Source organism: Saccopteryx leptura, chromosome 3, assembly GCF_036850995.1.
Source record: "Saccopteryx leptura isolate mSacLep1 chromosome 3, mSacLep1_pri_phased_curated, whole genome shotgun sequence".
Lineage (NCBI taxonomy): Eukaryota > Metazoa > Chordata > Mammalia > Chiroptera > Emballonuridae > Saccopteryx > Saccopteryx leptura.
Genome location: NC_089505.1, coordinates 288,665,614 through 288,692,850, shown reverse-complemented (window position 1 = coordinate 288,692,850; position 27,237 = coordinate 288,665,614). Strand labels below are relative to the sequence as shown.

At 51.9% G+C, this 27,237-nt stretch overlaps 1 protein-coding gene across 1 annotated transcript in view; it reads left to right on the top strand.

Moving 5' to 3' along the window:
- The window catches only part of KCNK3 (potassium two pore domain channel subfamily K member 3), a 38,604-nt gene extending 23,562 nt beyond the window's left edge, over positions 1 to 15,042 (top strand). The window contains exon 2 of the mRNA XM_066378702.1: positions 13,381 to 15,042. Within this exon, the coding sequence (XP_066234799.1) occupies positions 13,381 to 14,306 (926 nt within the window). The 3' untranslated portion in view covers positions 14,307 to 15,042. The remainder of the gene's footprint in view (positions 1 to 13,380) is intronic.
- Positions 15,043 to 27,237: the final 12,195 nt, after the last annotated feature.

Here is a 27,237-nt window from a genome sequence, read left to right as displayed (position 1 = left end):
GGGTCTAATATGTACCCAAAGGCTCAGTGCCATTGCTTTGAGAACCAAACAGTCCCACTGAGACTTCTGCTCCCTTCACTGTTTATGGATGAGGGAACATGGCCACTCTGAACACCCAGAGCCCTAGACCATTGCGGGGCCCCAAGAACATATCCTCCAGCCTCTTCATTTCCTGGAGAAGGGACTCCAGGCCCAAAGAAGGACCAGGTCTTGCCTGTAATCACACAGTGGTACAGCAAGAGCCAGGTCCCAAGTCTTCTGACTCCCATCTCTGTGGAAGAGTCCTGGGGCAGCTGACTAATGTGGAAAGAGAACTGCCTTTGAATTGCAAGTTTGGTTCCAGCATTATGGCTGGAGACAAAACACTTCATGTCTCTGAGCCTCAGTTTCCACATCTGTAAAATAGGAGCAATAATGATAATGACACCTACTGGACAGGATTGCTGTGTGAGTGCAAACAATAGAATGTATAGAAATTACTCGTAAATGGGAAAGCCCTGCAGAAGTGAAACACAGGAATTGTTATAACGATTCTAGAACTTGGAGTACTGCACACATTAGGGTCTCAGAACTGCCTTTGGTTGAATGGATGAATGTGTGAAGCGTGGTGAGTAGCGAATAAGGGGCTCCAGCAGCACTGATTTGCTTAGGGGGGTGAGATTGAGGATGGCATCACAGAAGGGGTAACTTCTGAGATGGGCTTTGATGAAGGGGTAGAAACCTGTCCAAAGCGGGGAGTAACATGAGCAGAAATGGGGTGGTGCAGCTGTGCTCTCCAAAGAGCTGTGGACACCGATTCTATACACAGGTTTGGGCTCAAAACTCATCCCTTTCCTCTGGGCCTGTGCATGGCCCTTAGAACAGGGAGCTAGCGATTTGCTACATAGAAATAACCTTCTGAATTAACTTCCCATTTGACAGGTAAGAAAACTGAGGCTCAGAGAGTTGACATGTCCTAACCAAGGTCCTACAGCAGACTTCATAAACTACGTCCCATGGGCCAAATTTGGCCCCCCACCCATTTTTATAACTAGTTATATTGGAGCACGGGCACGCCAATTCATTCACATATTGTCTTGATACAGTGGCAGAGTTGAGTAGTTACAAGAGACCATACGGAGCTGTGAAACCCAAAGTATTTACTATCTGGTCCTTTACAGAAAAATAGTTCGCCACCTTGCCTCCCACAGTAAATGGGGCTCCGATTCCTGGGTGGGTGCTCTTTCACTCGGCACACCCTGCCTCTGGGCCCCACTCCACCCCGGGAGCACGGCCCAGAGGATGCGATTTCAGGCAGCCAGTGTCTGGGCAGGCTTGGCTGCAGAGCACATGGCACAGCTGAGCGGGAACTCCGGGGCGGGCTACTGTTGCCCCTATGACCCAGTGGGGCTTCTTATTGGGAGCAAGTCACCCCTTTTGGGAAAAGCAGACAAGGAGATGGCAACAGGCACCTGCTTCTCCTCCATGGGCAAAGCAAAAAAAGCCAGAAAGTGTAAGTGTCAGAGTCAGGCCAGCCAGAGCCCAGAGTTACAGACACAGCCTTTCAAAAAGTGCACAGAGGAGGACTGGCATCTCAGCAGATGGCCAGGTCCACTTTAAATCGTGCTGTAGGATTTCTTTCTCAATGCCAGACTGTCCCTGGTGGATTTGTGTAATTAAAACCCCACCAGATTTAATCTGTTGGTAGACCTGACTTCTAACAGACTGTCCTGTCCTGCTGGTCATAAGGATGCAGACAGGTAAGAGGCCTAAGCCATAGCCCCCTGGGGCAATGGCTGGCCTGGAACAGAGCCCCTACACCCTAGGTCAGTGTCCTGCCCAGAGCACCTGGATTGCTGCCCTGTTCTGTGCACTGCCCACCTCTGGGCCTCACACTCTGTCCATCTTCCCTGTCTTCACCTCTTTCCATCCTCTGGGTCATTTTTAATGCTTCCCCTCCTTAATTCACTCATTCAACCTGGATTTACTAATTTATAAAATGCCACGCCCTCTGCTAGGTGTGAGGAATAGAGTAGTAACAAAAGAGACAACAATCCTTGCCCTCATGGAGATTACAGTTTAAACCTACAAATGCGAGAGCATCTCACACACTGTGTCTACTCTTTCCTTCCTCCCCTGTGCTCCCTTCCGCCTGCCCTCTGTCCCCTCCTGAACTCAGTACACTGCTGAGCACCTGACAGCAGACCGTGCAGAGGCCTCCTAGTGAATCCTCCTGCTTCCCATCGGCCACTGCCAAGGCCTGCACGGGATGCTAGGAGAGCTCGTCACCATACCTCTCTGACATGTCCCTCCTCTATCCAGGAGCCATCAGTGACTCCTCACTGCCCTCAGATTGAGGTCTGAGCTCCTGCACCGACCCTTCAAAGCGCTTCACATTTCAACCCTTGCCCATTTTACCAGTCTTCACTCCACTAGGGAACTCTCTGCTCCAAGAAAAGCAGAATCCATGTTGTTGTTGGTTTATAATACTTGTTACTTTCTACTCATAAAAGTAATAGATTTTTGTAGAAAATACAAAATATATAAAAGAAAGTCAAAATTAATTATAAGCCCATACTTCAAAGATAAACTCTATGAGCTTTTTAGTACATTTCCTTTCAGCTTCTCTTACTGAGGTGTGTGTGTGTGTGTGTGTGTGTGTGTGTGTGTGTAGATACTTTTTTTATATTTATATATTCAGTGTGGGACCCCATCATACATAAAGAGCTGTATCTCACCATTTGTATTTAACATTCTATGGTGGTTTTCTATGTAATTAAGAGACTCCTTGAGAACAGCACTTTAATGGCTGCACAATATTCCAACACATAAATATACCTTAATATGTTTAACCAAACCCTATCGGTGAACATTAGAACTGTTTACAATTTTTCACAATGAAAATGCTGTTATAAACGTCCCTGTTCATAAATCTTTGTTCCGATCTCTGGTTATTTTCCCAGCAGAGATTCCTAGAAGTGGCACTGCAGGTTCAGCGGGTAGACATGCTTCTGAGGTTCTAGATGCATCTCAGGAAGCTGGCTGCCTGAGAGGTGTGTCAGGCCCCTCACCCCCCATTTCGGAGAATGCCCACCAGCCTCAGAGGGGTCTGTTTTCTCTGCCTCTAACACACCGCCTATCTTCCTAGCTTTGTGTCTCCCAAAGCTCCACTCTGTCAGAACCCTGCCTCTCCCACCACCCTTCAGAGCCCAGGGTTTACCACCTCCTCTGTGAAGCCCTTCCCGATAACCCCAGCCGAAGTTCTCCACCTCTAGCCCTCCTTCAGCCCCTGTCTTAAATTCTTCCTAAAACATTTCCCATTAGTGCCATACATTTACATAATTTGTGTAATAATGACCTCTTCTTTGTTCAGGGCATTGACTTTTTTTTTTCAAAGTGCTTCCATTGAGATATTTCATCTGATTCACTTTCAGATGGAAAGTGTTCTGAGGGCCAGGACCATGGTGTGACCATCCGGGTCTACTTATTCACTCCAGCCCATCACCGGCCTCAAGTCCAGCCCCTCAAGCTAGCCCTTGATTTACTGGAAGACTTCACTACTCCTTGGCCTACCAGAACAGACTTTAGGCTGCCTCTCTCTGCAGAAAGAACTGAGCTAGGACAGAGGGCCCTGACTCATCTTGACCTAGGTCCCTTTCTGGGCCTCAGTTTACCTATCTATAAAATGAGCAAGTTGAGCTACATACATAGTCTCCCACACCCCAGAACTGATTGGCCCTGCAGCCCCTGGCCCCAGGCACTCAGAGCAACCCTGGGGTGCCTCTGAGGGCCCCTGTGCAAAGCAAGCCTCTGGGATAGGCCGGAGGGAGCTGGCCCGGGAGGCAGGCCTGGCTCCAGGCCAGGCTGTGTCTGCAAACACTGACCTTGGCTGCTGCAGGGATTTTCCATGACACTAGCACCCTCCGCCTCAGCTCCCCCTGATCCTGTGGGCCTGGGCAGGGTGGGGGATGGGAGTGATGAAGGCTTTTCTACACCCGAAGACCCTGAACTGGAGTAACAGGGGCACCTGTGGATGGCAGAGAGCTTAGAAAGAGAGAGAGAGAACAGTGGGCCTGTCCTGGAAAGTCTGGAGGAAAGCTGGGGTAGGGGGACCTGCTGGTGGGGAGTGCGGGAAAGAGCTGGAAGAGCAGCTGGGAAGATGGAAGAGAGGCCTTAGAAAGGGGCAGGGTGGAGGGAAGGAGGTGCTATGCTTCAGAGCTGTCCTTCCAAGGAGCTCTGGCCTGGAGGGGACAAACTCCAGACCCACTTCTGCACACTGGTCCCTCCTCCCAACCCAGGTCCATGAGGCCCTGGTGGCTTCCCAGGCCTAGCACAGGCTTGGCCAGGCCCTGCGCAGTAGGGATTCCTTCTGAGGCCCTGAAGCTGGCCTCCTTCGGCAGGGGCCTGGGGGCCACAGGGGGGCGGGAGATGTGAGTCACTGAAGGCTGTTGTCAAGGCCTCCCCTCCCCACACTGGGTGTCTAAGGGAGGTTTCTCTCATCCACATCCTAGGCTCCAGGGCTGTCTGGGCAGGGCAGCTGCCCCAACTAGGCCTTGCACAGGACACTGAGGGGACTCGCTGGCCCTGCAGGAGCTCAGAGTCTGGCAGAACTGCTCTGCAAACCTGAGTGCATAAGGACCAGGCATTTGAATGAGGCAGAGAGGTCCCTCCAGCTCTGGAAATGATCCTAAAAGGTTCTTGAGAAAGGTGCTGCCAGAACTGGACTCTAAAGGATGGGAAAGCACACACTTCTCCCCCACTGCACCAAGCAGGACAGCCTCCTCTGAGGGCCTGGCACTGCTACCAGCTGTCCTCTGCCTCCTCTCCTATCACATCCATTAGGCTCCTTCAGGACTCTGGTCCCGCTGCCTGTCTCCCCGCTGCTGCCATCTCCAGAGCAAGGGGGCAGTCCCCTGTTAGTCCTCAGGCCCCTGAGGAGGCAGGATCCTTGGAGGGCCTTTCTGAGGTGAGGTGCAGGCTCGCGCCCAGCAGGAAAGCCCGGACCCTCCAGCAGGAGAGCCCGGACCCTCCTGGGCAGCTGTGTCTTACAGCCAATCCTCTGGGGCTGTCTCTGTCTCCCTTGAGCTCCCATTCCTCTCTGGTTGCCCCTCAGGCCCCTTCCTCATGGCCCCTTCCCCAGGGCCAGCTCTGAATCAGCCCAGCTTGGCCCAGAGTTTATAGCCTTTGGGCACCTCAGGCTGCAGGTCGTTCATCCATCTTCCCTCAGGGCAAACATTAGGCCGGCCAGTGCCCATATTTACATTAGATAACTAGGTCTGCAGGGAACCAGGAAACAGACTGCAGCCAGGCATTGCCAAGGGCTCTGGGTTTCTAATCTCCAGTGGGGCTGAGCCTACCAGAGATGGGACAACAGAGAAACTCAGAGTCTTGGAAGAAGGACCTTAGGGTTCCTGAGGCTACAGTGAAGTGTCCCAAACTGTGCTCTGGGGAACACTTGTCCAGCAATGTGCACTGTGAGAAAAGTGTTGAAAGGTCAAATAAGTGAAAAATGTAGTTATGTTCTCCAACTGGGACTGACGACCTTGCATATTAACATATGTATGGCTCTGATAAAGCTGACACAGAAGAAATGACAACAGACCCTGTTAAATCCAGTCTTCCTCCAATTCAATTTAACCAAGCAACTCTTTTCTCATTCAACAGTTATTAACAGTCCGTGGAACCAGTATTCTAGGCAATTACTGTAACTTTGGGAAACACTGATCATAGAATGTTGATGCTGAAAGGAACTTTAAAGGCCCTCTAATCTTGATGTTCCCAAAATATTCATACTAATGATTAATATTTATTGATCCTAAGGTCTTAAGCATTTTAAATCTACTAACTCATCAACTCCCACCCAGCTACCCTAGGAGGTAAGCACATCACTATTCCCATTTTACAGATGAGGAAAATGAGGCACTTAGATTCATTAACCTGGCCAAATTGAAAGCTGTTTGCTCTAAGGACTGTGCTCTCATCTATGCCACTACATTGCAGAGATGCCCTCCAGAAAACAGAAATGCCCATTTTTAGTATTACAAAAGCATAACAATAACTTAGTTCAGTCTCATAAAATCAGTTATCCCACGCTCATCAGAAGATTTGATTGGCAAATATGTTCTTAATTTTGATGAGAAAATAATTACTGCTGTCACAATTATTTATTTAATGACTGGTCTATGTGGTAGTTAAGCTGCACTGATCGACACATTGTACTTCATAGATAAAATCTTTCAAAATTTAGGCTCTCTGTGAGTGAACAGAAAAAATTAAAGGGGCCTTGGCTTGTTGGCTCAGCGGTAGAGCGTTGGCCCGGCATGTGGAAGTCCCTGGTTCGATTCCTGGACAGGGCACTCAGGAGAAGTGCCCATCTGCTTCTTTACTCTTCCCCCTGTACTTTCTATCTCTCTCTTCCCCTCCCGCAGCCAAGGCTCCACTGGAGCAAAGTTGGCCCAGGCGCTGAGGATGGCTCTATGACCTTCTACCTCAGGCACTAGAATGGCTCCGATTGCAGCGGAGCAACGCCCCAGAGGGGCCGAGCATCGCCCCCTGGTGGACATGCCAGGTGGATCTCGGTCTTCTTACTATGGAAAAATACAAAAAAAAAAAATTAAAGGGACCCATAGCTAAGAAAAAAGGTGGGAATCTTTTATCTTGTCCTATCCTCCCCTGCTACAGATGAGTACAATTGAGGCCCAGAGGAGGAAAAGGACTTATCTAAGGCACGAAGCTAGTTACGGTTTGGGTCAAGTCAGACCCCCACATCTCCTGCCTCCTAGCCCCATGCTCTTTCCTCCACCCAAGACTGTGGCCAGCCTTCTGGCTTTGTGGCCAGCTGGACCAGGGGTACAAGATTAGGCACTCAGGCTGGCAGGTCACAAAGTCAGTGGGGACAGGCAGCTGAGACCAGTCCAACCAAGGCCATTCTGAAGGTTCAGAGTGGCTACTTGTGCTTTGACTAGAAGGAAATGGGCCAGAAAGCCAGGGAGAGAAAGTCCAACAAGAGTTACAGCTGGACCCCCACCCCTCTGCAGCTCCTTGGAAGGCAGAGCTTCAGCCAGTTTCTGAGCTCCTTGGTGATGCTGGGGAAAAAACAAATAACAACAAAAAACACCTGAGGCCCAGGGATTCCTGTCTCACTTCTCATTTTGCCTCCTACTCAAAAATATTTATAATTAATATTTATGTCCAGCCACCTGGCTTCCTCAGGTGAAGTCCCTGCTTCCGGCTAGGCTCCAGGACCATCTCTTAGCTGAGTGGCTCCCACACCGGGACTGCTGGGCCATGGTTGAATAAACAGGCCAACCTGGATCATACTGAGCCAGTGGGAAGAGGACATAGCACTGAGTGCAGAACTGAGTATCTGGGGTTATAGTCCTGGTTCTGCCATTTACTAGCTGTGTGACCTTGAGAAGGTCATATTTCCTCTCTGGGCCTTTATTTCTCCATCTGTACAGTACAAGAAAGAAGCCATATGACCATTAAGGGCCTCTGTGGCCCTGAGAACCTTGAACTCAATGGATTCAGGCAGGGTGGGGGATGGGGGGACAGGGACAGCCCCAGTCAGCATTTGAGGAGACAGCGGCTAGAGTCTCATGGTTGGGGCATGAGTTCTGGCTGGTCAGCCCATTGGATACTGTGAGGGAGGGTCTTTAGACAATCAGCCCCAGATGGCAGCCTCTGTGTGTATCAGTGACACACAAGGACAGATGGAGCCCCTCCCAGGAGACGCAGGGCTGGCTGGGCGGAGAAGATGTAAACTACCTTTTGCCCCTCTCTCCCTCGTAAAACCAAGCCTGACGTGGGCAAAGACCATGCAGGCTGCAGGCCTGCTGGCAGGCAGACAGGCCTTGCCAAACTCCCAATCACTTCCCAGACCTCGCAGGGTCCCTTGGGAGTGGCTCCACCCCAGCTGGCGCCCTTCCAAGGGGAGCGCCCACGTCAACAGTTCCTCACAGCTCCTGTGTCCTTTCACCCAGTGACAGTAGGACAAGCAAAGGGGCAGGAGCATGCTGACCCCAGGCCTGATACGTGGAGAAGCATCTGAGTCCCTGGGCATCGCACTCCCATTGCCATTTCTGCCAGGTCCAGCTCTGGGCAGTGCCGAGGTGGAGTGCTCCCCTCCTGGGGCCCCAGTTTTCCATCCTAGGCACCCTTCCTGGGTGATGAACTGGCTCTGAGACATCAGAATGAGTGACGAGTCAAAAGGCCTAGTGGTCTTGGCCAACTCACAAGCCCTCTCCAGCCTTCATTATTCTGGCTATCAAACAGAGATAGTCATAATAATGACCTTGTAGGAAGTTTTTGAGAATTAAAGTTAAAAATATACCCGAAAGCCTGACCTGTGGCGGCGCAGTGGATGAAGCGTCAGCCTGGAACACTGAGGTCGCTGGTTCAATACCCTGGGCTTGCCTGGTCAAGGCACATGAGAAGCAACTACAAGTTGATGCTTCCCACTCCTCCCTCCCCCCTTTCTCTCTCTCTCTCCTATCTCTAAAAATCAATAAATAAAATCTTTTTTAAAAATGTACCTGTAAGATAAGACCTTAAGCCCTAGCCTATGGTAGGAAGTAAAGGTGGGCCCTGGGGGGCATCTGACCCCAGGGTAAGGCACATCCAGGCTGGGGCCACCCTGGACAGGACAGTGGTTGTAGTACGACGGCATGAGGCTCTGGCCCGATAAGAGCCTTTGGTTGAGCCTGAATATGCTACTTGCGTTGAAAATCACTACATTCAATAGGAAGCGAGCAGGGAAAGGAGCTGTTGCTTCTGACCCGGAGACAGGTAAAGCATGAGGGCAGGGCAGGCAGAGGCAGGGAGGGGCGTGGTGTGAGGAACCCCTGCGGAAACAGGTAGCCATCATGTCTGCTGGGATGGGGGCTGTATTCAAATCGGGGAGAGTCCCTCTGAAGCTGGGGGCTTTGTGGGCAGCCCACAATGGGCAGTGAAGCTGCCAGGCAGGTGTGCGCTGAGTCTTCCTACAGGATGGCGGGCCAGGAAAAGCCACAGCCTATGTAGACACAGGGTGAGGTGTTGGTAGGGGCCAGAGGGGGTCCTTCTCCCTGACGGTGAGATAGAGCTGCCTAACCCCACAGAGATTGCCCCCACCTCCAGGATTGCACTCTCAAGCTGACTTTCTCCTGTAAGGTTCCATCACTGCTGCTTCTGTCACACAAACTACAAGTTCCAAAGTACTTTCTCATCCAGTCTCTCCTTTACCCCTGAAGACAGCTCTGCCAGGTGGCCAGGGCAGGGATTAACAGCGGTAGCTCAACGCCTCAGCGTGCAGAAAGGTAAGAGAGGTCCAGACTGAGGGATGGATTTGTCCAAGGTCACACAGCTGGGGCTGGGCCAGCACAAGCCAATCCCTATCCAGCCCCATCCATAGTGTCATGGCCTCCCCCACACCCTGTGTGGTGCTGGCTTGGGGGACAGGGAAGGACAGGATGAGAAGCAGATCTGGCTCAGGGCCTGCGCAGCTGTCGAGGTGAGTTGTGATCTGGCTACCATGGCCAAGCTGGCGAGTACAATCTGTTCTCACTGCTGAGACGTGGACAGGCCAGGCATGGTGGCGCACCAGCTCAGCTGTCCAGGTCCCTGGCAAAGGGTGACACAATCACCAGCTAAATGCCAGGGCGGGGGAAGCAGGGAAGCCCTTTCTAAAGGTAACCCACAGCCTTGCATATCCCAAGCAGCTATCCCTAGACCTCCCTGAGCTTTTTTAAGACTCAAATGGGCTCGAGCTGACAGAGATGCCCGCTTTTTTTTGGAACGGAGCTGCCCCCCAACCCAGGTGCTCTCTTGGAAGTATGAGGGCAATCTGGCACTTCATTCATCACTCATCATCATGAGCTGTTACTGAGTCCTTGATATGTACCAGGCTCTAACCTAAGTGCATTAAACACAGTATCTCACCTCTATCTCCCCAAAAGTCCTGTGAGGCAGGTGCTGCTTATTAGCCCCATTTTACAGATGTGGAAACTAAGGCTCAGAGAGATTTTTTTTTTGTATTTTTCTGAAGTTGGAAACGGGGAGGCAGTCAGACAGACTCCCACATGTGCCCGACCGGGATCCACCCGTCACGCCCACCAGGGAGCAATGCTCTGCCCATCTGGGATGTTGCTCTGTTGCAACCAGAGCCATTCTAGCGCCTGAGGCAGAGGCCATAGAGCCATCCTCAGCGCCCGGGCCAACTTTGCTCCAATGGAGCCTTGGCTGCGGGAGGGGAAGAGAGAGACAGAGAGGAAGGAGAGGGGGAGGGGTGGAGAAGCAGATGGGCACTTCTCCTGTGTGCCCTGGCTGGGAATCGAACCCGGGACTCCTGCACGCCAGGCCAACGCTCTACCACTGAGCCAACCAGCCAGGGGCAGAGAGATTAAAAAAAAAAACACACAGAGTGCATGGCAGAGTAAAGATTTTAATTCAGATCATACACCAAAGCACACAGTATCCTATCCTGCCTCATCCCCTGAGCATGAGCTAGAAAGGAATATGACAAGGTCCGGCAGTGCCTACCCACCACCTAAGCTAGTGTTTAGCTGTATAGATGTAGTTGGTGGCCCTGGGGGACTGAGCAGAGGGTGGTGGTAATATTGGCCCCTGGAGTTCAAAGTTGAACATTTTGTACCACTTAAAGCAGAGATCGCTTCCAGCTGTGAAGAATCCAGAACAATGACATGGAAGAAGCAATATTTGATTAAGTTTTGACAAGGCTTAGAAAGGAGGGGAAATTGGGAAGCCTGCCAGCATTATTTTATTATAATAATCCCATTAATAAAGTGACCAACTTTTTTACAATAAAAGGACAAAAATAAATTGAAGAAAACAGTATCGTAAGTAAAAGAAACATTTTATTCATTGCAACAATAATATACTATATGAGGCCCTGGCCGGTTGGCTCAGTGGTAGAGCGTCGGCCTGGCGTGCAGAAGTCCCGGGTACGATTCCCGGCCAGGGCACACAGGAGAAGCGCCCATCTGCTTCTCCATCCCTCCCCCTCTCCTTCCTCTCTGTCTTTCTCTTCCCCTCCCGCAGCCAAGACTCCATTGGAGCAAAGATGGCCCGGGCGCTGGGGATGGCTCCTTGGCCTCTACCCCAGGTGCTAGAGTGGCTCTGGTCATGACAGAGCGACACCCCGGAGGGGCAGAGCATAGCCCCCTGGTGGGCAGAGCGTCGCCCCTGGTGGGCGTGCCGGGTGGATCCCGGTCGGGCGCATGCGGGAGTCTGTCTGACTGTCTCTCCCCGTTTCCAGCTTCGGAAAAATACAAAAATAAAAATAAAAATAAAAAATATATATACTATATGATAAATGCATAATAAAAATATTTGTAATATTTTATATTGTAATTATGCTTACATGCCTATTAATTTTTAATAATAATTGTAAGAAAAAAGTATTCATTTAGATACAAATACGTCACATTACACTCAATGGATCGACTCTGCACTGATCAAATATGGACATTTACAGATTAGTCTTCCAATATCAAAAAGGAGGACATGTAGGAGGACACTTTTTTTTTAATTTTTCTTTTTATTGTTTTATTTACAGGGACAGAGAGAGAGAGTCAGAGAGAGGGATAGATAGGAACAGACAGACAGGAAAGGAGAGAGATGAGAAGCATCAATCATTAGTTTTTCGTTGCGACACCTTAGTTGTTCATTGATTGCTTTCTCATATGTGCCTTGACCGCGGGCCTTCAGCAGACCAAGTAACCCCTTGCTTGAGCCAGCAACCTGGTGTCTAAGCTGGTGAGCATTTTTTATTTTGCTCAAGCCAGATGAGCCCGCGCTCAAGCTGGCGACCTCGGGGTCTCAGACCTGGGTCCTTGGCATCCCAGTCCAACGCTCTATCCACTGCGCCACCGCCTGGTCAGACAGGAGGACACTTTTTAAGGGAGTACGGAACTTACAAAAGGACTGTCTTCCCTAAAGGAGGACGATTGGTTACCTTACCATTAATAAAAGTTAATATTGATATAACCTAGCCCAGTGAAGAAAGCAGAGTCAGGACCAGCAGACCTTTTTATGAATGAGGAAACATGATCCGAGAGCTCACACAGCCACTAGTGACAGGGCTGGAACTTGTGACTAGGTCTTCTGAGTTCCCATCCAGGGTCCTTTCCCCTCCAGGTCTCCAGACAGAACTCATGACTTAAGGCCATTCGATAGATGGCTCAGAGCAGGGGTCGGGAACCTTTTTAGCTGAGAGAGCCATGAACGCCACATATTTTAAAATGTAATTCTGTAAGAGCCATACAAAGACCCGTGTACGTTATGCATTATCCAATAAAAATTTGGTGTTGTCCCGGAGGAAAGCTGTGATTGGCTCCAACCTCCTGCAACCATGAACATGAGCAGTAGGAAATGAATGGATTATAATACATGAGAATGTTTTATATTTTTAACGTTTTTTTTTATTAAAGATTTGTCTGCGAGCCAGATGCAGCCATCGAAAGAGCCACATCTGGCTCACGAGCCATAGGTTCCCAACCCCTGGCTCAGAGGGAAGCTTTGCACCTGCCTGGCTCCTGGCTCTGTGTGGACTGATGGGGCCAGTGGGGTAGATGGGAGACAGGGGTTGGGGTTATCTAGCTAGTGATAGTAACACCTTGAGGGACACCCAGAGGACCTGCTTTGACAAGGGCAAAGCTACTTCCCCATGAGAATAGACCTTAATTTGGGGCCAGGCACAAAGGATGACCCCAAAACCCAGGGGTCCTGGTGAGGATGCTGAAGCACTAATTCAGCCAGTTGGGGAGGGAGGAGCTGGAGGGAAGTCTCCAAGGGAAGTCATCAAGGAGCCATCCATGCCTCAGTTTCCCTCCCTCCACACTGAATCACAGGATGTCAGAAGCCATTCAGTTCAACTTTCTCTCCTTCAAGTCAAGGAGCCTGAGGCCCAAAGAGGACAGGGTACAGGACCAAAGTCCATATACACCCAGCTGGAACCCAGATCTCCCAATGACTTGCCAGTAGCCTTCATACCATCCCTCTGCCTCTGGATGAAGTTCCCAACAGCTCCCCAAATCAGCTCCTTCCCTAATAGAACAAACAGGTCAGGCATTTGGAGGCTAACAGTTCAAACACCAGTTGCTCTGCTTCCAAACAGTGTGACCTTGGAAAAGTCACTTAACCCTCCCAATTTCTTCCTTCCTTCCTACCAACTTCATTGAATTGTCACAGAGTAAACGAGAAAGCATCAGCAAAGAACTAGCACAGTGAGAGGGGACAAGTATATGTCCATAACTGTATGTTCTATTCTCTTTTGCTAGAAGGAAGGAGAGGCCAGACTCTAAAATGGGGGAGGCATAGGGCAGAGAAGAGGCAAGGGCAATGTTTCTGGAAGGACAGCGCTATAGCTCTTGCTTTCTCTCTTCTTCCACTGCTTTCCCCCAGGCTACGGCCACGCAGCACCCAGCACCGATGGCGGCAAGGTGTTCTGCATGTTCTACGCGCTGCTGGGCATCCCACTCACGCTGGTCATGTTCCAGAGCCTGGGCGAGCGCATCAACACCTTTGTGAAGTACCTGCTGCACCGTGCCAAGAGGGGACTGGGCATGCGGCGCGCCGACGTGTCCATGGCCAACATGGTGCTCATTGGCTTCTTCTCGTGCATCAGCACGCTGTGCATTGGCGCCGCCGCCTTCTCCTACTACGAGCACTGGACCTTCTTCCAGGCCTACTACTACTGCTTCATCACGCTCACCACCATCGGCTTCGGCGACTACGTGGCGCTGCAGAAGGACCAAGCACTGCAGACGCAGCCGCAGTATGTGGCCTTCAGCTTCGTCTACATCCTCACCGGCCTCACGGTCATCGGCGCCTTCCTCAACCTCGTGGTGCTGCGCTTCATGACCATGAACGCGGAGGACGAGAAGCGTGACGCCGAGCACCGCGCACTGCTCACGCGCAATGGGCAGGCTGGAGGGAGCAGCGCGGGCGGCGCGGGCGGCGCCAGCGGCAGCGTGCACACCACCGACACCGCCTCGTCCACGGCGGCGGCTGCGGGCAGCGGAGGCGGCTTCCGCAACGTCTACGCCGAGGTGCTGCACTTCCAGTCCATGTGCTCGTGCCTCTGGTACAAAAGCCGCGAGAAGCTGCAGTACTCCATCCCCATGATCATCCCGCGGGACCTCTCCACGTCCGACACGTGCGTGGAGCAGAGCCACTCGTCGCCGGGAGGGGGCGGCCGCTACAGCGACACGCCCTCGCACCGCTGCCTTTGCAGCGGGGCGCAGCGCTCCGCCATCAGCTCGGTGTCCACAGGCCTGCACAGCCTGTCCACCTTCCGAGGTCTCATGAAACGCAGGAGCTCGGTGTGAACGCCCCGCGCGGCCTGGAGCACGTGGGAGCATGGGCTAGGCGGGGCTCCTGCCCAGAGGATCAGCAGGAGTCCACGAGGCACCTGCCCCAGCCGCCATCAGCCCAAGACTGACCCTCCACACCCTTCACCAACCCCCACCCCCGTCCCCCATCTCCGACTGTGCCTGCTAGCACCAGCCAGCAGGAGCTGGGGCTCTGAGGACCCCTGGAGCCCCTAAATGTGCCCTGCAAATTCCTAGAAATGTGAAACTTGGGGGGGGGGTAGCGCGGGGAGGGAAGGCAGAAGCTGGGAGCCTCCCATCCCTTTGGAAATCTAAGGAGCTCCCTAGTTCTCAGAGGTCCTGCTAGTACCCAGATCCCCTCATCCCACTCCTCCCTCCGAGGGGAATTCATGTTCTGTGTACGTTCGCATCTCTATTTATACCTCTGTCCTGACAGGTCTCCCACCTTCCCTTGGCTCCGAAAGCCAGGGTGTCTTTGTCCAGGTCACCCCACTCAGTCCATGCCCCTTCCTCACCCCCAGTTGTGTCTCCCAACCTCCCACAACCTTCTGTGTTGTTTTGCATGGCTTTGCAGTTATGGAGAAAGTAAAAACCCAGCAGTCCCTAAAGCTAGACCCCAGAGGGCAGGCAGACAGAAGCAAGGACAGGCAGGCTACAGGAGGGGCAGAGAAAGGAGAGGGGAGGCAGTGGCCCTCCAGTCTTCAGGGTGGTTCCACTGTCAGGTGAGAACTAAGTGGGGGCAAAGGGAGTCCGGCCTACCAGACACTTCCCTTGGACCTAACAGAAAATGCCCTACTTGCCATCCCGGCCACTGCTCACCATTACCAACTCTGACATCTGTGGAATAAGTTCTAGCCTCTGAAAACTTTATTCTGCCTACTCATCATTCAAGTCTCACAACACTCCAGTTAGGTCACCAGAGCAAGAGTTCTCATCCCCATTTTACAGATGACAACGAGACCCAGGCAGATTATGTGAATTGCCTGAGGGGACACAGACAGCAAAAGGCAAAGGGGAGCAATGACCTAGGCTGCTTGTTCCAGGCTGAGTGCTCTTTCCTTCCAACTCCTCTGCCTGTTCTTGAAAGCAAAGCTCCTGCCCTGTACACTGGCATTGTGTGGCCAGCTGGGGCCCAAAACAGGCCCGAAACCCGGACTGAGCCGGTGCTGGGGCTCAGCCTCTACTTCACACGGCCAGGAGCCAGGGCTCTGAGTGGGTCTCTAAAGCAGGGCAGGACCCCTTAGTTAGACTGCCTGCTTACAAATAAGGAAGTCTTTGGGACCAAAGCTAGCAGGGCTGCGTCTCACGGAGAAAAGGCCACAAACTGGGTCTCTAAAAATTTGGAAATTGGGCAGAGTGGCCCAGAGAGTTGGCAGGCATAGCCTACTGAGACTTGATCCCTGACCCCACAGCCAGTGTTGGTGCTTGTGTCCCAAGTGGCTAGAGATGAGCTAAGACTACAGCAAGAAACCTCCCTCTCAGGTGGGGGGCTTAGAGTTGGTGTGTCTACTGCCTCCTCCCCCACCTGCAACCCAGAAGTCCAGGAAGAGAGCAGCAGATGGAGGTGAGACCCTAGGCTCCACTCCGGGACCCACAGCTGGAGCTGGAACTTAGCACAGCATCAAGGGGTGTGTGAGGGGCTTCTCACCCCCCCCCCCAGTATACCCTCACATGCTGTTCCCGTGTTGGCTCCTTAACACTGCTAAACAAGGCCAGGCCTGATGATCAGCCTCAGCCCAACCCCAGCCTTATGCTCAGCCTCCGGGAACCCCTGGGAGGGAAGAAGACCGGCCTGGCCTGTGTGTGAGTCCTGTCTCAATGTGGAGGAGCTGGCTGCCCACGTGCCAAGGAGAGCAGGTCTTAGGAGCCAGGGATGCCCTCTGTGTTCCTGTTGGGGTGGGGAGCAGTGCTGGCCGCCTCTGTCCTGTGTGTGACCCTGCCCTCGAGGGGTCCTGTCCCGTCAGTCCCGAGGGAGCCACAACCAAAGTTTTAGGGAGATGGTGAGGAAGGAGGCTGAATGGTCCTGGCCGGGCATGGCCACCTGCTCGGTGTCTGGTCTCCGGCTGGGTCTTTCCAGGGACCTGGAAGGCCGGTGTTGCTTCCCCTCACCCCTCCCACTGCAGGCAGCCTTTCTGCTTCCCCAATGCCTTATGCCTGGGCACACTGCCACTGAATATGCAATACATGTGGGTGACACGCCCCCACGCCCACACCCACACCCCGGGCAGCCCCTGGACCCTAAAGGCTGCGGCTGCCACAGCCTCCCTTTAGCCCCTCCTGTCTGTCTTCACACTGAGAATGGCGCCTAATAAATGCTGTCCATGGAGACCAGGTTCAGGCTCAGCTGTCTCTGTTATCAAATGCCCTAAGCACCACCAGGGCTTGGCCATCTGCTGCCCTTCTCACCCCACCACACACCCTATCCCCACCAGCATCTACAGACACACCTACCTGATGCTCCTTGGGCTAACTAGACCCTTTGCTTCCAGGGGTCTTAAAGAGAAGTCTGGGGGCAATACTGGCTTCCCTTTGGTGCTTTCCTCTAAGATTCAGGTTTTCTGTGTCACCCTGGAACAACTATAAGAACAAAACAAGACCTTAGGGCCCTGGCCGGTTGGCTCAGCGGTAGAGCATCGGCCTGGTGTGCGGGGGACCCGGGTTCGATTCCCGGCCAGGGCACACAGAAGAAGCGCCCATTTGCTTCTCCACCCCCCCTCCTTCCTCTCTGTCTCTCTCTTCCCCTCCCGCAGCCAAGGCTCCATTGGAGCAAAGATGGCCCGGGTGCTGGGGATGGCTCCTTGGCCTCTGCCCCAGGCGCTAGAGTGGCTCTGGTCTCGGCAGAGCGACGCCCCAGAGGGGCAGAGCGTCACCCCTGGTGGGCGTGCCGGGTGGGTCCCGGTCGGGCGCATGCAGGAGTCTGTCTGACTGTCTCTCCCCGTTTCCAGCTTCAGAAAAAAAAAAAAAAAAAACCTTAGAAAAAAAGTCACCTGGTCCAATTCTCTCTTTGTATATGAGTAAGCTGAGGCCCAGAGAGGGCAAGGCACTTCCCCTGAGTCACACAGCAGTGAGTGGCAGGCCCAGGATTAGAACCAGAACTGAAGATTCCAAGTCCAGCGCTGCCCCCTTCTCAAATAGCCTGCAGAGTCTGACAACACTCCAGCTGACAGTGACAGCCCCCTGTCACTCCCTGTCAGGAGTGGGAATGCCCTTCTCATGCAGCAGAACTTACAACCATGTGGCCTGATTGGCACAAAAATGTCTCTTTTAAAAGAGGATACATGCCTGACCAGGTGGTGGCGCAGTGGATAGAGCGTCAGACTGGGAAGCCAAGGACCCAGGTTCGAGACCCCGAGGTCGCCAGCTTGAGTGCGGGCTCATCTGGTTTGAGCAAAGCTCACCAGCTTGGACCCAAGGTCGCTGGCTCAAGCAAGGGGTTACTCAGTCTGCTGAAGGCCCGTGGTCAGGGCACATATGAGAAAGCAATCGATGAACAACTAAGGTGTTGCAATGTGCAACGAAAAACTAATGATTGATGCTTCTCATCTCTTCAGGGTACATATTTTTCTAGAGGGATAACTTAGCCTGGGACTGAACCCAGAGCACAGAAAACCCAGGGAGCAGAGGCACCCTGCCCGGCTGGTGCCAGCCCCGAGAATCAGCTAGCCAGTGGCTTTGAGATGTCGCTGGGTACAACCTTTTATACTGCAACTCTGTATCGACCAACATGCCTAGCTACCTATCTTTCTTTCATGAAGCAATACTTAACCTCTACTACAGCCAGTGCATTCCATGACTTACTATTCTAGTTCATGTTATAAAATGCTGGTCACAACCTACCAAATTTATTTCTCTCCCCACTAATGGTTTGCTCCCTGCAGATTGAAATATACTGGAAAAATAAAGGGGGTGGGGTAGAGAGTTTCTCCCAGTCTTCCCACCTACCCACATAAGCCAACTGTGAAAGAGAAAGAGAGAAACGTATTTATTGAGAGTTCAGGGATGAAAGAAGTGGTAGCACCGGCACCACCACTACCAATGCCCCCTCCCCCAGGAGGCAGGACACAATGTGACAGTTCTCCCGGTGGCTCCCTGCAGCTGCAGGCAGGCTCCTGGAACAAGCTCCTCGGTGGTGTGTGTCCCTTAGGGTGGCCTCGGCTCCCGCTGCTCACTGCTCTAAGACCACCTCATCAAAAGCCAGGGCTTCCTGCCCATGGCCCAGTTGCCTCTTTCTTAGTACAACAGCAGCAGAAATTATGTCATTTGTGAGGTCAGCAGTGACCAGTACAAGGTTGCTTTACTTTCTTAAGCAATTCTTGCAGAACACAAACATGCTGACACTTGCCCTCCTTTCTTCAACACCCAGGACAAAATCAACAGAGCTTGAAGGAATCCTGGAAGGGCTGCGCCCACCCCAGGCTCCCAAGGGCCGAGCAGGACATGGCAGTGGTGAACCACATGCCAGCCCCTGCCCACAGCTCCCGAGGGTTCAGAACTGCCCGGGTCCTAGTGTGGGCTCTTTATCTCCGGGTGATAGCATCCCTCCCAGCATCTGAGGAATCCCGCACTAAAAAATACATGTACAGCAATGCAAATATAGACAATCAGTACTGCAGAGAGGGTCTGGGGTATAAACGTACCGAGATCCTGCTGATGTGATTACTCCATGTGAGCATCAGCTGGAGCCAAGAGAGAAAGAGGCGCACACCGGCAACTCTTCCCCAAACATGCTCCATGGTGCACCTTGAGGAAAAGGGTTTCTTGGCCAAACGAATGGGGAAATGCTGTACGTGTCACGCATGTGTGGATCGTCACAAGGCATCTTAGCTTCTAAGGGTTCTGAAAGCCCTGCAGCAAACACAGCAGCCTGCCTCCGCTTACCCCAGCCTTGCCCAAACTCATGCCCAGCCCCAGACTCTCTGTGTGGCAGCTCTCCTGGCCCTGTGCTCTGCAGAGCACGTTTTGGGTAATGCTGCTCTATCGAAATCTCCTTGTCTGATGGAGAGAGAAGGCTGATCCTCCCCATCGATAAATTCTAAAAAGAGTTTAGTTTGTAAGTCCTTCTATAACTGAAGGCCATGGCCTTACCAAGTACATATTTTATTCTCAATGATGTGTCAGCTTGAGCCAAGGCTCAGAGCCAAGATTGGACAGTGGGTTGGTGGCAGAGCTGGGACTTCAGCCCAGGACCAGTGGCCCTGAAGCACTTGCTCTCACCCACCTCACTGGGTCCTGTCCCCAGGCTGGTCCATGTCTTCAGCAAAGATTTGGCAGAAGTCATAGAGCAGCTTAAGGCATGTCCTTTCTTATTCAGAACCTTATTGAGAGGGGAGACTATAACCTAAAATGTCACCCTTTAAAAAAGATTCTGATGGAGCTAAGAAGTTCTTTTCCTCCCAGAGCTCCCCACTCTAGCTCTTTCTACAGGCTCGGCATTGCCTCCAAGCCCAAGAGCATCCCACAACTCATCTTAGGAAGCCAGGGGCTCTGAGGGCTGTCCAGGGTCAGGGAAGAACTTCAGGATAGACATTGCCGGAGGAAAGAGCAACTGCCCACATGACCATGCTAGCCTCCCCACTCCAATGCATACCTCGCCAACTCCATTGAGAAGCTAATGCCCCTTCTCACTCCCAAAGATGGTTCAGACTCCATTTTCCGAGGGGCCCCTAAAGAGCCCAATCTATCATGGACACAGTCCCCTTCTCTTGCCCAGGTGACAGTGATGCTAGAACAACAGCCTCAGGCACTGCTACCACCTCTGTCAAAGGCTGCAAAGAAGCACATACACAGTCTAGACCCTTGGCCCAGCTCCTCTTTTTCAAAGGAAGGAATTTTTGTTTACAGAGAGGAAGTGAGATACTCAAGGTCGTGGAGCAAGATAATGGTGTAGCCAGGATTAGTATCCAAATAACCTAACTTTCCACCCTCACCACCACCACCACCCACAGAGCGAGAGCCCAGCCTTCTCTGACTCTGATTTCAGATGAAAGCTGCTAATCTCTGGAGTTGAGTCATTCTCATGCTGGAAATTTCCCATATCCAGGTCTGCACAAACATCAGGAGACTCACATCTCCGCCGCTCAGTCTCCCAGTAACAGGGGAGGGCCTGGTGGGTGGTGCCACCTCCTTAGGGCAGGGACTGTGGTGGAATTGACCTCCATGATCTTCTCTGGTCATGAACTCCTCAAGAATCCACATTGACGGCATTTACAGGGCTCTCTCAGTTGGCCTCTCATTTAATTGTTGGACAACTCTGTGACTTAGGTGAGGATTAACACCTCCATTGTACAGACTACAGCACGACAGCTCAGAAAGACCCAGGGTCCTGAGGGCAGGCACTGTCCCACAGTCACCTGTTTCTGAGCATTGACCAGACCACCGGCTATTTCCTTGGCAGCACAGCTTGATGAACTGGATACCAGGGTTGGGGAGGCCCCAGATGGACATGGTTCATAGAACCCATTAGCCAAAGAAAACAAGGAGTTATGAACACTTTACCCACTTTACCATGCGCCCTTGTCCAACACTGCCCAGTGCCCTGGACTTTGGATCAAGGGCAGCAGAATGTCCAACCAACAACCCTTGCCCTTCAGCTGGGGAGGCGGAAGGTTCCTGGGGGAAAGATCATGCCTTTGACCCAGACCAACTCCCCAGATCGACACTCTTCCATAACTCTTGTTCCCTGAAGAGGGAGCATGTAACCAGGTCATCCCTCAGTACAAAATATGCTGGCCTGACCACTGGGTCAGAGTGGCAGGAAGAAGGGTCACATCATGGGCTTGCTCTGGCCCCAGCATTGGGGTTTGAGAGGCACTGTCCTTCTAGATTGCACAGGTCCAACCTGGGAAACCAGGGTTCTGCTGTGTTGGGCCCTCACGTTTGTAGTAAAAACTCTCATTTTGCCCTCATTTCACGCCAGAAAAAGCTCTAAGGAAACTTTTGGCTGCCCGGGGTACTAGACAACTAGTACCAGCTTCTCTCCTGAGGTAAAGGACATGCCAGAGAATTAAGGTGACATCCATTATTGAGCATCTACTGAGTGTCATAGACTTAATAAATCTCACAACCACCTGCAAGACAGGTACTATCACCCTCATTTTGGTAGATGAGAAAGGTGAGACTCAGAGAGGTTAAGTGACCTGCCTGAGGTCACGCAACTATTAAATGACAAGACCCCACCCAGGGCCCTTGGACTCTAAAGCTCAGACACTTTCCATTGAATATACATGCCTGGAATGCATCTAGCTTAGCCTCCCTCCAAAGCAAGGTGGCTGGATAGCTTGGTTGGTTAGAGCATCATCTGGAAGCACAAAGATTGCTGGTTCAATCTCCAGTAGGGCAAGTACAGGAGCAGCTCAGTGTTCCTGTCTCTCTCTCTCTCTCTCTCTTGCTGAAATCAATAAATATTTTTTTTATAAAGAATCACCTCGCCTGACCAGGCGGTGGAGCAGTGGATAAAGCGTCGGACTGGGATGCAGAGGACCCAGGTTCGAGACTCCGAGGTCGCCAGCTTGAGCGCGGGCTCATCTGGTTTGAGCAAAAAGCCCACCAGCTTGAACCCAAGGTCGCTGGCTCCAGCAAGGGGTTACTCGGTCTGCTGAAGGCCCGCAGTCAAGGCACATATGAGAAAGCAATCAATGAACAACTAAGGTGTTGCAACACACAATGAAAAACTAATGATTGATGCTTCTCATCTCTCTCCGTTCCTGTCTGTCTGTCCCTGTCTATCCCTCTCTCTGACTCACTATCTGTCTCTGTCAAAAATAAAAAATTAAAAAAAAATAAATAATAATCACCTCAACAGCTTCCATAACAGGTCAGATAGTCCTGATTTACAGGACCCTCACTCACTGAAGTAGCCCCTTCATTCACAGCTCTAATAACTGTGTCTTCCTTCTCTCGAGACAAGAACTTCTTGTTCTAGCTGTGCCCTCTAGGGCCACATGAAGTCATTCCCTCTGATGTGGATTCAAGATGGCTTCCCCCATGGACTGGTGCCTTCCAGTCTTCTCCAAATTAAATGCCCTATTCTCTCAGCCCCACCTCTTGAGACAGTGTGTCTAGATTTACACCCCGCCCCCCTGCCTCCACACACACACCAGCCTGGTTCCCATCTCTGAAAGAGCTTCAGCTTACTCCCAAAGCTGGTTCAGAGCTTGATACACCACCATGTGTGGTCCAGACAGCTCTGCATATTCTTCTCCTATTAATGCAGCTTAAGAGTGCATCTGACTTATTGGCAACCACCTCACCCTGAGCTCACAGCCCACCCACCCCGCTCCTGGAGTTCAGTCATGTGACGCACTGTGGCAGACACTGTTGGTTATCTAATCAAGAGCCATCCCTGTGCCCTTCTGCTTTGATGGCAAAGAGCTAACACTCCTCAGGTGCTAACCCTTCCCCAACCCTAGTTCCAGGGACAAAGTTAATTATAGTGACCTCAGGCATCTTTCCAAAAATTGGATTAAGTATAAGAGTGCTCAATTCTGGTTAATAGGTTCTTAAGGGAAGTCTGCTGGGGCTACTGGGAAAGGCTTTCCTCCTCCTAAAAGAAATCACAGAGGAAGAAACGCTACTCTATTCTAATTGGATTTCCAAGTCTATGTGTGATGCCTGGAACAGTGGCAGCCATCTTGTGAGCATGAGAGAAGACATTGTGGACACAGTGAGAATGACAGAAGGAGGAGACAGAGCTTGTCACTGTGACAATTAATGATCCCTGGAATCCCTTTCCTCAGGACCTTTTGTCACAGGAGAGGGGAAGTGAAAGACCCAGATGGGTTTTTCATTACTGACAGCTGAAAGCCCATAGCCAATGGGCTGCTGCAGCAAGGATAGTGCATTATCTGAACCTGTTGGACCACAAGGCAGAAATGGCTTTGTTTTACCTCCCTTCACAGCCTTTAGCAGCACTAGGTTGACTCTCCTATTCTTGTCTCTTGAACAACAGTTGGGGCCAATTTCAAAGCTTTTTTGGTCATTCTTGGATATAAGGAAGTGCAGTCCAGTTTAGTCCAGTTTAAAATTTTAACCTCAAATCCATTTGAATGCTAATATTCTCTCTGATCCCAAAATAGACCAATCTTCAGCCCACCTTCTATTCCTGGCTGTTCCACAGAGGGGAAGAGGGACTAAAAAGACAATAGAAGCCCTCTATATGGACCAACTCCAAGTGCTGGCTCTCCGGGGTGCCATGTGGGGTTAGCAGAACCCGTAGGAACATCTTCACTGTCCTGTTCCATAGGCGGGGCAATCCAATGTCCTTAGAACTCCAGCCCCTGGGGTTTACCCCCCAGCTCCCTCTAGCCCCCAAACCAGCCCTCTTGGGTGGATTACTGCAAAGATCCAAAGGTGGCCTAAGCCACCTTCCAGTGTCCACTTGGCCCAGAAAATATATATCCTGACCATTCCAGACAGTGGGAGTGCAGACAGCCCCCAGTGAGCCCCCATCTCTCCCCAGTGCTTTATATGCTTGTTCATACAGGCAAAGGGTGGGACGGCAAGTTCACTTCCAAAGCAGACAGCTAACCTAGGAAGCAGATACCATGTCTCCATCTGGTAGTTTCTGTGAGTGACTCCCAGGAGCCTGCTGTCCCAACCTGGCTAGGCTGGGGGAGTAGGGAACCACAGAATTCTTCCCCCAGGCCAATAACTCACAACTGAGGAGACCCTCCCTCCTCTCTGTGACCCCCTGCTTATTTCCCCAGGCCAGGAGGACTCAGAACATCTCTTTCGTCCTTGACTGTGCATTGTGGTAGCAGATTGAAGGGTAAGGGAAAAAGTCTGTGCCTTTTATGTACCTTTCAAGCCAGGCCTCTCCTGTGCTGAAGCCAGGCACTTTCTCTTTTTAATGTCAGTGCAACATGTCACTCACTTAGCGCCACTAGACCCCATCTGGTTGGCGTCAGGCTTTTGATGACGCTCCAGGTGTCAAAGTCTGGTTCCACTATTAAATCCATTCCCCTCTCTCCCAGTTCCAAGCCCAGCCATAGATCTGATAATCCAGCTTTCTGTGCCATTATTCAAGCCTTTGATGAAAATATCAAAGAGAGCAAGCCCAAACAGAGGACTTTAATTCAGGGTGACATTTATTCCGGCATGTTCTTGGTGAATTGTGACTGACACCAGCTACCTACCACTTCCTTTTATCTGTGTTCTGAAACTGCCTGTTTAATCAGAGCTCACAGGTGGTTGGGCTCCAGCCCACAGTTCGCTGGTCCCCCAGGAAGTCAATGACCTGGACTGGGAATGTGCACTTCCTGATAACAGGTGCTTCCTTGCCTGGTGTAGCCTTCACCCCTCTCGCCCACCGCCTCATTTGGGCTTCCTCATTTAGCTCAGCTCTGCCCAGCCCCCACTCCTGAGTCTTCTCTGGCGATTGACCAGTCCCTGAGGTAAGGAGATGGGAGGGTAGACACTGGAGCACTCCAGATGGCCTCAAGAGCTGAGATCTGTCCCAGGAAACTGCTGACATCCAACATCACTAAGTCAGTTCAGGGTGAGGTAGGCAGAGCAAAGATTATTTATTAAGCCAGGAACTGGACTAGGTGTGTCACCAGATCCTCAGCATAGCCCAGCGGAGGTAGGCACAGCCGTATCCATCTCCTGGATGAGGATATTGGGGTTCAAGGAGGTCGTATCACTTTCCCAAAGTCATCCAACCAGTTAGTGGCAGAACCAGGTTTTGACCCAAGGCCAGGTCTTCCACATTCCACCCTTGGCTCACTGTGCCACTGTTTTCTCACCTCCCCAGGTTCCCCTTCCTGGTGACTGAGGTCTCAGCTGCTGCTCCAGTGGCCTCTGGAAGGCAGGGTTCGCCTGAGCACAGTCCTTCCTGGCCCCCAAGAGGGAGCAGCAGGTTGGTGTGCTGAGATCAGGCTGTGGAGAAACCACGCCAGTGTTCCCGAGACCCAAGCGATCTGAGATTAACCTTCCAGATCTGGCTCCACAGATGCAATATGAATCTGCTGCCACCCTGCCCCCTCCAGCCCATTGTGGTGAACAGATGGGCAGACCCCCATCTAAGAACAGATGGGCAGACCCCCGGGCCTAAGTAGGGCACTGCTGAGGCTGCTGGGAGGCAATGAGGGTGGCCATTCACCCTGGGAGGGAAAGGAGGCACAGAACCAGCTCCACCCCACCTGCCAGGGCCTCTGGAGTGTGAAATAGAGGCTCAGCTCTCTGCTCGCCTGGGGCACGTGGGGCCACTGCAGCAAGGCTGACACCTGCCCCTGGGTGCTCACATGGAGCCGAAATGAGCATTGCAGGAATGCATGCGCCAGTCAGGTAGCTTGCTAATTCCCAACTCCCTTGCTTAAGTCCCCTGGGACAGATGAGCAGCAAAGACTTCTTCCTCAGGGCTCCGGAGTGAGGCCTGGGCAGCGCAGTGCCCAGAGTACCCAGGTCCTGATCAGGCCCAGCCTCTGCCATTGGCCCCCGCTGTCACCATGAGCACATCCGGGTGGGGTGGGACATGGGTTCTCAGAATAATGCAGAAACATAGGCTGCAACTTTAAGAGCTGGAGGGACTTAAGGAGCCAGAAGTCCCAAGCTTTATGTTTCAGAACCAAACCCTGTGGCTCAGAGAGAGGAGGGGACATGCATACAGTGAATGATGACAAAGCCAGGGGCTCCAGGCTCCCTGGTTAGTGTTCCCTCCATCTCAACACAAGCTGCAGAGCTTGTAACAGCCAAACACGGAAACAACACAAACGTCCACCAGCAGGTAAATGGATAAACCAACTGAGTGTATTCATGCCAAGGATGACTGCCTACTTAGCGACACAGAGGAATGAACTGGTGATCTGTGCAGCACGGACATATCCCAAATCATCACGCTGAGGGAAAGAAGTCAGATGAAAAAGAGTACATGCTGTAGGAGTCCATTCAGATAAAGCTGAAGAAAGTGTAAACTGATCTGGAGGGACCGAAAGCAGTCCCTGGTTACGGGTGGGGTGGGGTGGGGTGATGAGAGGGACATTAATAAAGGGCACAGGAAAGGTATGGGGGGATAGGGACTTTCACTGTCCTGACCGTGTTGATGGTTTCATAAGTATATACATACATCGAAGTTTATCAGATTCTACATTTTAAATATATGTGGTTTATTAAATATCAATGTTATCTCAGAAAAGCTGTTTATAAAAAACAAGGTGCAGAGACATGAACATGGCCCACCCAGGTGACCCAAGCACGCCCTGCCCGCTCACACCTCAGTGTGTCTGGGTGGCCAGGCTGGGAGGTGCGAGCTCCCTTACGCCTCCTGCCCAGAGGCAGGGTCAGTGGGGAAGCCACCAATGTTTCTCCTCAACTTCTACCCACCCCAACCCAGACGGCTGTAAGCATGGTGTCACCAGTGTCACCCGAAGCCATCTCTGTCTCAAGATGTATGGGTGGAAAGAGCAAACACGAGGCCCCATGGGCAGCTGCTGCACAAGCCAGACATCAAGCAAGAGGCTGACAGGCCTCTCTCTTCTTTGGAGAAGGGAAAATCAATGTCTACTCCACTCTCCCAGGGTGAGAGCAAGCTGGGGTGCCCCGTGGGTGGAAACAAAGAGGAGCCCCTTCTGGAAGGCACAGCCTCAGACCGGTAAACAGCAGCCCTGTGTGCGGGGGAGGGGAGAAGAGGTGGTCCTTGCTCCAGGCGCTTAGCTTGGGGACATGCTCAGCTGGGAAAGAGAGCAAGGAAGTGCCAATGACCCTCCCCCTAGGTCACTTTTCTGGTGTTCTGGGGAAGCTGCAGTTTTCACTTCGGAGAAGACTGTCCTCCCTGATGCAGTGACTCTGCCCGGCCCTCCCCACTAAAGCCCGTCTGGGCTGTGGAAAAAAAGGTCATTCTGCCCAGAGTCACTAAAAATTACACATTAACAGCCCTGCTGATTTCCAGCAGTTTCAAATGCTGGCTTTGGCCAAGACTTCTTAAAAAGGTCAT